The following is a 12,727-nucleotide window of genomic DNA, read 5'->3' as shown; positions in this document are numbered from 1 at the left end:
GCTTTTAAATGTGAAGTATTGCTAAAAGTGAAAAATGGCAAGTTGTAGAAATCTGACAGTTTTGAAAAGAATATTAATTTTAACATTTGTGTGGTTCTTTTTTGAAATGCTGATACGTGGTACAGCTCTGATGTATAGTGTCATGAGGTATTGGAAAATAGTTTTGTATCAGTCAGAAATAAATAATATCAGGGCAGAAGGAAAATTCATAAATTCAGAGTTTATCAGACTATTTTGGAATTAATTTAGTGCTTCTTTCATTGTGAGCTGCCTAATTCTATTTAAACCTCAAACCAGAGAGGATTTTAATCCCAAAGGCAGTGTATCAAATTCTTGATTTCTATAGCATATTTGTTACAACTGTAACAAGCTACTTAAATAAACCTAATGGCAGAAGTGCTGTGGGTGAGCAGCCTGGCACATTACAGGAAAGGAATCAAATAGTGTTGTGAATTGTGTTTCAGTAGGCTTCTGCCTTTGAATACATGTGTTCATTGTTTTTCTAAACATTCTATAAATACTGCCCTGTCATTAAAACAATAGTAGTTTAGAAGTTTGGCTGGACTGACACCAAAAACAGATTTGTTGTTTTGCTATGGGGAAAAAAAGGTGGCATTTGGTGGGGAGAAACCTAAAAAGCTTGACAGATAATTGTGGTCTGTATACTCCTGGAAATGAGAGACTTGCTCAGCTTTAACATCTGGATACTCAGCCCATTGTGAGACTTAGAAGGAAAGGGTAGTAAATCCCAGTTTATGGGGCAGCTCACTGTCTTCAGCCTCTGAAGAAGATTTTGCTGAGTATAAAAGAGTATAAATGTAATCAAAATTAAGAACAGGGAGCACATGAGAATTGGGTCATGATCTATGTACTATATTAAGTAGAGAGTAACACTGTTGTCAATTCATTCATTAGAAATTTTACCCTCGAAGGCAGATAAAGACTGTTAAATTACATAGCAGGTCACTTTTCCTTGCACACCGCTGCTTAAAGAAACGTGGATTTGAGTGTGTCTCCCTCTCAAGATTCTGAGCAGGTGGGCTGGGCTTCAACTGCTCTCCATGTTCCTTCTCCCACTTTCTTAGGCCCTTGATTAAATCTGTGGGTTATTTAGTAAGTAAATCAGTTTTAAATTAGTGTGTCCAAGGCTTAATAGTTCCACGGTAAGACCATGATAGTGCATGTTTTGTGTATAAAAAGGGGGATGTGGACAAAATACCATTTGCTAAACTATACGGTGGTTTTGTTGAGACTTACCAGCAGATTCAGTGCTTGATGCCCATGGTTAATTCACATCTTAATAGGGCTTGCTTGTTCTATGTGCTGGATTTGAAGGAGCTTCTGAGTCCTCCTAAAATGATTGCTCTAACATTTACATCTTCTTTTTGTTTACCTTAGTAGTTAAGCTACATACATTCTCTAGCCAAAGAGTTCTTGAGCTGTTCTGGAATTTTTTAGAACAGTATTTCAGAAAATTTCTATTTCTTGTGTAGGGGACAAGCCCAAATTTATGTGTGATCTACAGAAATAATCTCTCTCTTTAGAAACCATCAAACCCACAGTCAGACTATTCTGTTGGCAGAGAAATGTAATATATTCTGGTCATTGTTAAAAGTATAAAATAAATAAGGTAGAATTCAGACTTTGAGATTGCAGTGTCTTTAGGAACTGAATCACACAAATCTTCACCTTAAGGGAATTTTCAACAGCACCACTCCCTGCCAATTAATTACCTTTAGTTGGAAATCTATAACTACGTTATTTGTTCAAGAGTGTCATTCTATCCTCTTTGCACTTTTCAAATTGCTGGGTAAGATTTTGGACAGAGAAAGGGAATTTTATAGGCCAACTGAGTCCTTTGATTTGTATGAAATTTCTCCTAGTCATTTAGTTCTGCAGAGAGTCACGGCTGTGATATTCAAGAGTTTACGATCTTGAAAGTTAAAAGGATTAAATTCTGCAAAAAGTATTAAGAGAGCAAGTTTTTAAGAGGAATATATATATATATATATATATATATAATTTCTTAATTTACTATCTTTAGAAGAATAGTGGTTTTTGGCCCAGAACCTAATCATAAGTTGTGTAGTTGAGTTAGTGTAAAAGAATCAAAATAAATCTAGTAACTTTTTTTTTTCTTCTGGTGATGTAAAATGTCGTATGTAATGTATTTGAAAAGTTAAAGGTAGCTACTTTCTGTCTGTGCTCTGGTGAGCTCTATACCTGACTTTTACTACAAATTGGGGATTGCAATTTAATGAGATGCTTGCCAAGAGAGAAAACATTATTTAGTATACACATTACAGATGTGCTTTTATTTAATTTTTACTTTACCCCAAAAGAAACACAGTTATTGTATCTCAACAGAGTGAGATTTAAATACCCTTTTTTCCCCTCCCAGTGTGTTGTTGATAATAAGTAAAAATGGACTGGCATCTCTTTTTCAAAACTGAGTGTACAAAAGGCTGACAGTTTAGCTTTCTGACAGACAATTTTTGCTTATGTGGAAAATATTGTTGAGCACAGAGGGTTAGATTGGCTGATATAATACGTCTTTTCATACAATCCAAACAACAGACACAGTAAAGACAAACAGGCATTTGTTTGGATTGTTGAATGAATCTTCAAATTAAATTGTGAATATCTCAATATTTAAGGAAATTATTTAAGACCCCATTTTTTGTTAATTACAGTGAACACAAGCAGTGTAGTAGGTGGACTTTCAGAAAAATATATCCATATCAAATTTAGGATCTTGGGCTGTACACAAAGTTCTGGTACTAGTCAGGAATTAAGCAACTGGAAGCATAAATTTACCAGCATCAAGTCAAATGCCTGCAGCTTTTCCAACTCCTCCTTCAGCTGCTCATCTCTTCTCACACCTGAATTCATACGTGCAATTGTCTGACCAGTCCCCTTGCGGTGCCAGTTTGTCAATCAGCCAAAGGCGGGTGGCTGTGGGACCAGCCAGGTTTTCACGTCTTCCCCCCGCTGAGGCTGCAAGCCACGCAGGGCTTTTGTCTCTTTGCCAGCTGGCAAGCTGAACAAGCGGCTTTGTAAGCCAAACCGTGCACAGCCCAGGATTACGCTGGGTGTGCGACGTGGGATTTACCTGATCCCTCTGTGTAGGCAAGTTATATCCATGTCAGGATTCTCGTGTGTTGCGTGCCTCATCCTTCCGTTTCCTGAGTAATGCTGTCCTAATGTAGCCTGTTGTTTGGAATAATGGTGTGCTTTTCAGGGAATGCCTGTTACAGGTCATCAACATAGGAAATGCTGCTTGAAATTCTACAGTATATCTTTTCCATGAAGCCTTCTGCTGTATATCTTAGGTTTAAAGAGAAAATTATTATGCTTATTGTTGGAGACTGATTGATTGATTGATTGATTATCCTCTGGGGTGTTATCCCCCTGTATGTGTGTACAAAATGTAGAGTTTTAAGCAAGAAAAGGGAGATTATGAATTAGACTGGCTGTGCTTGCTCATTGAAGAGATGGAATGCTAATAAGTAGGTTGTAGAACGGTGTTGATAATATGGTGTCACATATTCTGTGAGTGTTTTAATATCAAACCAAAGTACTGTATTTATTTATTAGAATAAATCAATTAAGTTCATTGTCTTCAGAATGTACGCAGGTTCAAAGAGAAGTATACTAAGTTTTACTTTTGCTGGAAATGTCTCCAATATATGACAGACAGTTAGAAATCTTGCAGGATTGCCAAGCAACTCTGAGCAAGTACTTTTGGCGTTATTTGTATAACCAACAACCCAAAGGAAAAGCAGCTCAAGTATAAAAAGATCTAAGACTTAAATTTTTAGATGAGGTAAACCGCAGTTATTCTAACTGAACTTTTGCCAGCTGATAACAACCTGTAGTTCATGACAGGTACAAAATATATAAGGTTAGTTATGACTGCGAAAATACCTACAGAAATTGAGATTCCTAGCTGACATTCAGACATTATAATACTTCTTTCACACACTTAAAAAGGCTTCTGAGCAGCTAATTAAAGCTATTAAAAAGAATAAAAGACACTGTGATGAATTAGAACCTAAGGGTAAAAAGGAGGAAACTTCTCCAGCAATACACAATTTGCCAAGCATAATAAACTTCAAAAACCAAGTTGAAAATCAAATAAATCCCATCTTTAGCCTCACAAAGGATGTTGCCAATACACTTAGGTAAGAAGATAGAACATTCCAGGAACTGCAAGCCTTCTGGAAAAAATCCTGCTTTCTGCCCCTTTGTGATCACACAGCAGAAATCCAGCTTGGTGTATGTACGTACGTATGTGTACACTTGTATGTGTTACAGGAACCTGAGTAAAAAAGCAGTTTTCACCTTAAACAGGATTTTCTTTAAACTGTTGCCAAAGGCCCTAGTGATAGAGGGGCAGGGGTAGAGTTGTCCTCTCATCTTGCATAAAGGGGCATTACTTCCAACCTGTTTGTATGAAATAAACATAATTATGTATAGATAAAATGTATGTGCTGAAAGTACTCTTTGCTGCTATGCCAGAAAACTGTTTTCAGCATTTTAAAAAAATAGCTCAAGCTAATGAAAAGATCTGCTGCTTTATCTAGCGGAAGTCTCATGCTGGTTGCAAAAGTAGCTTTGAGGCACACCTGGACTTCACAGGTGCGGTAACTGAAGACCAGGAGGGAGAGAAATATGAGACTAAATAGGTATACTGTTTCCAGAATTAAAAGTGCAGAGCTTATCAGTTGTGGTCACTTTTCCATTAATCTTTATCTAAATTTTAATGAAATAGAAAAAACTCTTTTGAAATCGAGAAAGATATGTAGGCTTTACTAGGAGTGGGTAAAAATAGTTGAAATCCCTGTTCAATGAGTTGTGTTCATGTAGAATTGCTTTCCTTTGGAACTTACATAAAGGTAATTGATTATTTCTAATGAGTGTGCTTAAAAGTCAAGGTGGCTCTGAATTAGACAGAGAAGGCTCATGTTGATTAAACAGATCAAAAAGCATTTGACTATTTTCATGTGTTGCAACACAGAATCACCTCCCATTAAAGCCCATTGATCTCAGTAGCATAAGCGTAAGTGATTTGCTGGTTTGGTTTCTCAGTGGGCCCTCAGTGGAACTGCTGCCTACATGCAAGGAATGCAAAGTTTGGCTTGCTGATGCCATAAAGGTAAAATCTATACCTCAAGATAGAGAGCAGTTTTTAGTAGCAAAAGGATTGTGAAATGGAGTTGGCAAATGTTATTAGGTACTTCTGAACTACTGAATGATATTTTACAGCTACAGTATGCAACTTGTTACAGCTACAGTATGCAACTACTTAGGAGAGGCAGAGTTCTGATATCTATTTAGGTGAGAAAAATTTCCTGTGAGGCTAAACAGAGGATAATGTGCTAGAACATTACAGCCATGTTTGTCACACAGTCTGACAATATCTTGCCATGGCGATAATGCTAGATGAATCTGTATTTGCTGTAAAATAGATGCAAGCAGTAGTGCTTTATATTTTAACCAACATTAGGCAATTCCAGATTAATCCAAACAAAATTTATCTGGTGGAATTTTTTTAAATGGCAATATCCCCTTTCAGTGTCACTGCAGGACATTACAATGAGAAAAGCTTTCCGGAGTTCCACGATTCAAGACCAACAGCTGTTTGACCGAAAAACTCTGCCAATTCCTTTGCAAGAAACTTACGACATTTGTGAACAGCCTCCTCCACTTAACATTCTCACCCCTTACAGGTTAGTAAAACAGAATTAATAAAAACAATTTCTAGCTTATTTTATGTAGCAGAGAGGATATATCCAGGCACCTTACTCACATGGAGTAGCACTTGAATATTTAAGGAGCCAGAGTAGAAAACTGTGAAGCTGCTGGAGGAATGAAAGCAGCAGAAGACATTATAAACATAGAAACATTACTCCATTTTACTCAAATCTTAACTCAGTGTAACATGGTAGGAAAAAGAAGTTTTTAAATTCTGTATTTATTAAACCATATAATGTACTTGGATGCTTGGATGTGAAGTGAAGAAATTAAACAGGTAAGTGTGTAGAAAGAAGGTTCTTCAATGGAAATGAATATTGTTTGCTGTCCCAGAGATTCAGTTTGAATCAGTAGCTGAACATAAGCAGCCACACAAATTTGCTCAATATTTTAACAGCAAGATTTGAGTTATTGGAGTGGAGTGAGAGTTCTCTGATTTATGACACTTTGTTTTTTGAGCTTGTGTTGAAGTTATCTTTCTAAAATTAGGACCTTGAATGCCAGGAAAGATAGTAAAAAGTGCTGGCGCAGGAGGTCAGTGATCATCTCTTTTGTGTTCCTCAGTAAAATGTTTCAGGGTCTGAGATACTATATATTCTTTAATATGCCCTTGCTTTGTCTTAATGTTTGGATTCATGTCTTGTCAAATAAATAGTATGCCCTGTTTGTGTCACTTTATTTCAGGGATGATGGAAAAGAGGGTTTGAAGTTCTATACCAATCCTTCATATTTCTTTGATCTGTGGAAGGAAAAAATGTTGCAGGACACCGAGGACAAAAGAAAAGAAAAGAGGAAGCAGAAGGTACATATGTTAAATTTATATGGCTTGTCTTTGTTTTTTCCTAGAAAGGATTTGCTTGTAGATATGTTGCTTTAATAGCAATTCAGACCTTGACAGAGTCATCTATTCAACTAAAGCTATATGTATTCATTCAGTTCCATCGACATTAACAATAAAATAATAATAATAATAATAATAATAATAATAATAATAATAATAATAATAATAATAGCAGTCATAGTAAAATAATATAGCATGACCTAAAACTTTCATGCTGACTTAACCAAGTTTTGCCAAAGCTTTTAACTATTCTAGCAATGACTCAGAAAGGAAGGAGGAATACAGCAGGAGTAAAGAATTTCACTTGAATGTTTATTTGTAAGACAAAATTTTGACAATCTTACAGGTGAAAAAGCTTGAATGACATTTTAGTAGATATATTTCAACTAGAAAAAAATTAGTAGGAAGAAAGCATATTGCTTATATTTTCTTGAAATTAAACAAGCACTTTTGGAAATAGTAATGCTACTTTTTTATTTGACTATTATTCTGTATGTTTCATGTGTAGTAGAGAGAGTAAATATGAGTGTCAGATTTATAATTTGATTTCAGACTTAGAATAAAAAGCTACTTAAACAGGTATTTTTCTTTATATTATTCAGGTTCTTAGCCACTAGTCTGCCATTTCTGGCTCTTACAAGTCTTTCTGTTCTACATATTATGTTTAGCCTGAAAGCAAATTTTTCTTGCATTTGAAATGGGATTGTTTTTCATAATTTTGTGGCTGATGTTTATATGCAAGTAATTAAAAACACTGTCTCAGTTGTCAGTTTTGTTTGCACAACTCTTCTACAGCAGAAAAATCTAGATCGCCCTCACGAACCAGAGAAAGTGCCAAGGGCACCTCATGACAGACGGAGAGAGTGGCAGAAGTTAGCCCAAGGTCCAGAGCTTGCAGAAGATGATGCTAACCTCTTACATAAGCACATTGAAGTTGCTAATGGTCCAGCTTCACATTTTGAATCAAGGTTCCTTTTTGTTTTTTCTATCCTTTATGAAGTGTATTCATACTGCACAGTGAACATGGTCAATGACCAGATGCTACTGCTTCCTTGAAGGGCACTGGAAATCAGTGATTTTGCTTAATCAAAACTCAGTTTTAAAATTCTGGGTGTCCTTAAAGGAGTAGTTACTATGTTGTTATTTTTAAGGGTAGCATGTATCCTCATTGTATCCTTGAGGATGTGCTGTCTCCTGCAGCTTGATGAAGTTGTAGTGTCACTGCTGCAAGCTTGCACCCAGGTGTGTCACTGCATTCCAGTCCTGACCCACAAAATCCCCCTTGTTCCAGCCTCTTGATATTTCTTAAGCAGACACTGCCAAGACTATATCGTGTGTGTGATATGAACAAATGTCCACTTGGAACTCAAATTAGAATGCTGAGCTTCTCTTTACTCTTGAACAAATCCATGATTTGATTGACATTTCTGGTTATAGCCTATTACAAAATCCAACCTGTTGAATTCTCATTTCACAGCACGTATTTGCTGGTGGCTAAAAGTAGCATTTCACATGGTAAACACCTGCTGTGCTTGTGCTTCTGGTCTTGGTGTAAAATCAAGTCCATTTTACCAGCCAAGAACCATCTAATAGCAAAGAGGGCTGACAAGTAATGTTAGGTAATTTGGGGATAAATTTTTGGTTTGGGTGTTTTGGGTGTTTTGTTTTGTTGGGGTTTTTTTTAATTAAAAAGTATTCATTGTCCCCCCAAAAACTGGTTAATTTTTTCCCCTATCTTTCTGTGGTCAAAAGCACACCATAAGAGAGTATTTTGTTTAGCTTTGTAAGGCCTTCAAACAAGCTGGAACAGTAGTGATGGTGAGTAATTATGATAACTCTAGGAGAGAGCGTTTGTTGCCTGAAAAGTGGAAAAACCTGCTTGTGGAAAACTTAGCTCAATTCAGAATGGAAAATGCTCTCAGTGCGTTTCACTCAGTGGGGTACAAGTTAAGTTATGGTGATTAGCATTTTTCTAGGAACAGCTTTATAGAATCTCTGTAAACTGCTGTGTCAAGTCATTGGCAGAAACATCTGCTTTCCTGCTGTCTTTTTGTTGTATTGTATGTTGGGTTCCACTTTAGACATGCTTGTTTTATATCCAGGACCCTGACCTAAATCTTGATTATCTCAGTAACACAATTATTAATAATGCTGAAGTGCTTGGGAGCACTGCATATGCAGAACAGCACCACGCTTTGAAATAAATGAGAAAGATTTTCACCCCTGAAGAATTTAATGGACTTAGATACTACAGCGGTGGCAGTACGTGGAAATGTAGAGTGTTGCTCTACTTGTTGGAAAGTGTTCTACAAACACATTTGCTCTGAATTTAATAGAAATCTTTAAAAATAAAATTCTGTAATTGAATAGTTAATTAAAATTTACGAACTGATCAGATCCTTGAGGTGTGTCTAAACTTGTCATTAACAAGTTGAATCATCTTTATTTAGTGCTGCTACCTAATAATAGATATTGATTGAGTCTTATGTCTATTAAAGCAGCGAGTTCTCTGTATATATTGGAATAAAGATCCTCTGACAGAAGTTCAGCTAAATTATTCAGTTGTAAATTCTACCATTCTAACATGGATGGATTTTCATGAATGCTATAAAAGAAGAGTGGTTCTGATTGTATTGCCGTGTTTATTTAACTCAAAATAATGTGTCTAATAAACACTAAGGTCACACACATACTGTAGAAACTATCTGATATACCTGCCAAAATCAAATTCTTGAGCTGCTAGAAGTAATAACAAGGAAAGTGGGATAAATTATTGAAAAGCCACACTGTGTAATATGCAACACTAGTGGAGAGAAGACTTGCATTCAGAAGTCAGACTGAAGTATAGAACAGTGGCTGAGGACACTAATACTCACTCCTACTAAAGGTGAAGTTGGATCACTTCTCCCTGTTTTTCTGCAGATCTCAAGCATACGTGGACCACATTGACGGGTCGTATTCGCTTTCGGCGTTGCCCTACAGCCAGATGTCTGAGCTCCTGAACAGAGCCGAGGAGCGCGTGCTGGTCAGGCCCCACGAGCCGCCGCCGCCTCCCCCCATGCACGGAGCCGCTGAAGTGAAGCCTGTGCCTCCCTGCGTTAGGTACGAGCCAGAAAAGCCACGTGCAGATCTCTTGGGGCTGGTTTAGTCACCTACCACCCTGCTAATAGCTGTCAGGGTTATTTCTGTGCTGCCCAGAAATCCCAGGGGCTATGGCAGCCCACAGCCCCAGCATGCCTGCAGGAACAGGGCCGCCAGGAGCTGGATTGGAAGGCCAGCATCTAAATCCCATAGGGTGCTCTGATGGAGACAGGCCTCAGCTTGCCATTAATACTGCAACCATGTGGCCTTCTGAGTTAAATGGCAAGGCAAAGAATTCTATGGAAAATGCTTCTGTGAAATATGTTGGCATTTCAGGATGTACCTTTGGAGTTTTGGAAATTTGTACAACTGAGATGTGTTTCAGCCTATTTGAAAGGAAGAATATATCATAGTAAGACGGCTGTCAAAACTATGTATTCATTGCATTTGCTAAATTTTAAGTGCTTCTCTCTCCCAAAGTGCTTTTTTTTTCTATTTCTTTGTACCTTTTCAGAAGTAGATACATACATAGAATATTTTCTAGAGATGAAAATTTCTTTGTCATTCCCCTATTTTTTTATACCAGTTTATGACCAGTATACCTTTGTGGTCAGGTACATACAGCTTAGAATAGAGAATATTTAATTTAGATGGGGTTGTTACATCAGCAAGATGTTAGTCTCTTGAAAAGAATGATTTTTACTGCTTAGGAGATCATACACAAAACTGCATAACTCTTTAGATTAATTTACCACAGCAGTTTAAAGAAATCCTCTGGTGGTCTTTCAGGAAAATAAGTTTACTGTTCTCTCTTGTTTCTTCAGATCACCTATTCATTGTCCTATAACGAGTATCTAGCATATAACTGTACCTCTCTGTATGCAGTATTGATGACCTTTGATATTAGTCTCACTCATTTTGTTATCACACCTTAAATATGTATTTCAAATTAACTTGTTTGCATTGTTTGCATTGTTTTGGTTTTGTTTTAAAGCTCTGTGAATCAAAACAGTTAATCAACTGATAGTTCCCTGATTGGAGAAAAATAATTTGGATTTACTTAGGTACAACAGGGAAGAATTATACTCGTACAGAAAACCTTTGATAAAGATGCAAGTACACTGTATAAGAACATAAATTTGGCTAATAGCTGAATTTGAGCAGAGGTCTTTTGCAAACCTGATGCATGCTCCATACTGAAAATTAGACTTTCTTATTTATGAGGTGTGGACAAACACCCATCATAGTACATAATGCTCTTTTAATGCCCACGTTTCAATGTTCTAAAGTTGCAGAAGTGAATCTATTACTATTTTTTCCACTGTCTAGCTCTAATAACTTTGTTCTGTTATTGGATGTTGCAGTTCTACTCCTGGCTTGGTAGAAAATCGTCCTCAGTCACCAGCAACAGGCAGAACACCGGTGTTTGTGAGCCCCACTCCTCCTCCTCCACCACCACCACCTCTTCCATCTGCTTTGTCAACTTCATCATTAAGAGCTGCAATGACTTCCACCCCTCCACCCCCAGTCCCACCCCCACCACCCCCTCCCACAGCTGCTCTGCAGGCCCCAGCTGTGCCACCTCCACCAGCTCCTCTCCAGATAGCTCCTGGAGTTCTTCATCCAGCTCCACCTCCAGTTGCTCCTCCCCTAGCACAGCCCTCTCCTCCTGTCACTAGAGCCGCCCAAGTGTGCGAAGCTCTACCTGTTCACCCAGTTCCTCCACAAGCTGAAGTACAGGGACTTCCTCCACCACCCCCACCTCCTCCCCTGCCACCTCCTGGCATTCGACCTTCCTCCCCTGTCACAGTTGCAAACCTTTCTCACCCTCCTCCTGTTCTGCACCCTCCTCCCACAACCATTGTCCCTGGCCCTCATGCACCCATAATGCCTCCATCTCCACCATCCCAAGTGATTCCTGCTCCTGAGCCCAAACGCCATCCTTCAACTCTTCCTGTGATCAGTGATGCTAGAAGCGTTCTGCTGGAAGCAATACGGAAAGGTAATGTTGTCTATTAGGCAGCAAAAAGAACAATCTCAGAAACCTGCTAAATACAAGTGACCTTTGAGAGATGGAATATTTCACATGTGTAAGAAGTTAGAGGAATGCATCTTAAGTCTGTTTCTGTTTTCTATCCTCTACAGTGTATGCATTGCCAGGTAGAAAGGTTTTTTTTCAATTTGTAATTGCACTTATCAGATGTTTCGTTTGGATGGCAAACTGATTCTCTGTGGAAGCTATATTACAGAAAAAAGTACGTGTGTTTGTAGATGATCTGTGGAGATTATCTTTCCATTTCTGTCTACCTGCAAATGTAGCTATTTCTGATCATCTACAGATCGTGTAGAAGACAAAAACATTGGTTTTCACAGACTGTTAGATAAAAGCGAAACTGATCAATTGGCACTGGAATTTTGATCATCTGTCACTGTATTACAAGATATAAGTGACGTTCAGAAATCATGGCTGAAGACTTCAAGCTCTTAAGTATCTGATCTGGACACGGATCTCAGTGCAGTAGTGGAGCAGCCTTTGCATTGCAAGGTGCCTATGGCAGAGTGCAAGGGAAGGGCAGAGCTGCAGGGCAGTGTTTTCCTGATGATCTCATGAGGAGCTGTGTCTGCAAGCTGTACCTTTCAGTTTATGGTGCCCATGGCCAGGAAAATCCCTACTTGCATCAGAACACACACATTGGTGTGTGCTGCTGTTTGATGGTGGGGTATCTTTCCGTTGTTAAGATCTCTCAAATGTTTCAAGTCCTGCATTCTTCTTCTCTTCCCCTGCACTGCAGCACAGCACAGAATCTGTATGGTACTGTAATATCAGCAGATAGGCTGTAGCACTAATTCAAAATATTTTTGCATGTCTATATGCACATGAATTAATAACATCATTGAAGTCTAAAGAAATGTTGACAACAGCTGAGTACAACAGGGGTGCGTGAACATGCATAGAGAACGTCAGCAAAAATGAGAAAATAGAGCGTGCTGGTATAATCTAGGTGACTGCTGAAAACAGTTTTGACCAAGTCATGCCCAAAAAACAAA

The 12,727-nt window shown here is 38.1% G+C and overlaps 1 protein-coding gene across 5 annotated transcripts in view; it reads left to right on the top strand.

The window, feature by feature from the left end:
* The window catches only part of WASF1 (WASP family member 1), an 87,040-nt gene that overhangs the window by 73,058 nt on the left and 1,255 nt on the right, over positions 1-12,727 (top strand). For 4 of the 5 annotated variants that reach the window (XM_068184246.1, XM_068184248.1, XM_068184249.1 and 1 more), the window contains exons 4-8: positions 5,579-5,732; positions 6,442-6,559; positions 7,394-7,566; positions 9,521-9,700; positions 11,044-11,681. In XM_068184246.1, the coding sequence (XP_068040347.1) occupies positions 5,579-5,732; positions 6,442-6,559; positions 7,394-7,566; positions 9,521-9,700; positions 11,044-11,681 (1,263 nt within the window). The remainder of the gene's footprint in view (positions 1-5,578; positions 5,733-6,441; positions 6,560-7,393; positions 7,567-9,520; positions 9,701-11,043; positions 11,682-12,727) is intronic. The other variant, XM_068184247.1, reaches the window with a different exon arrangement.

The sequence above is a fragment of the Anomalospiza imberbis genome, chromosome 3, assembly GCF_031753505.1.
Source record: "Anomalospiza imberbis isolate Cuckoo-Finch-1a 21T00152 chromosome 3, ASM3175350v1, whole genome shotgun sequence".
Classification (NCBI taxonomy): Eukaryota; Metazoa; Chordata; class Aves; order Passeriformes; family Viduidae; genus Anomalospiza; species Anomalospiza imberbis.
Note: the sequence above shows the minus strand (reverse complement) of the source record. Positions and strands in the feature narration are given on the sequence as shown.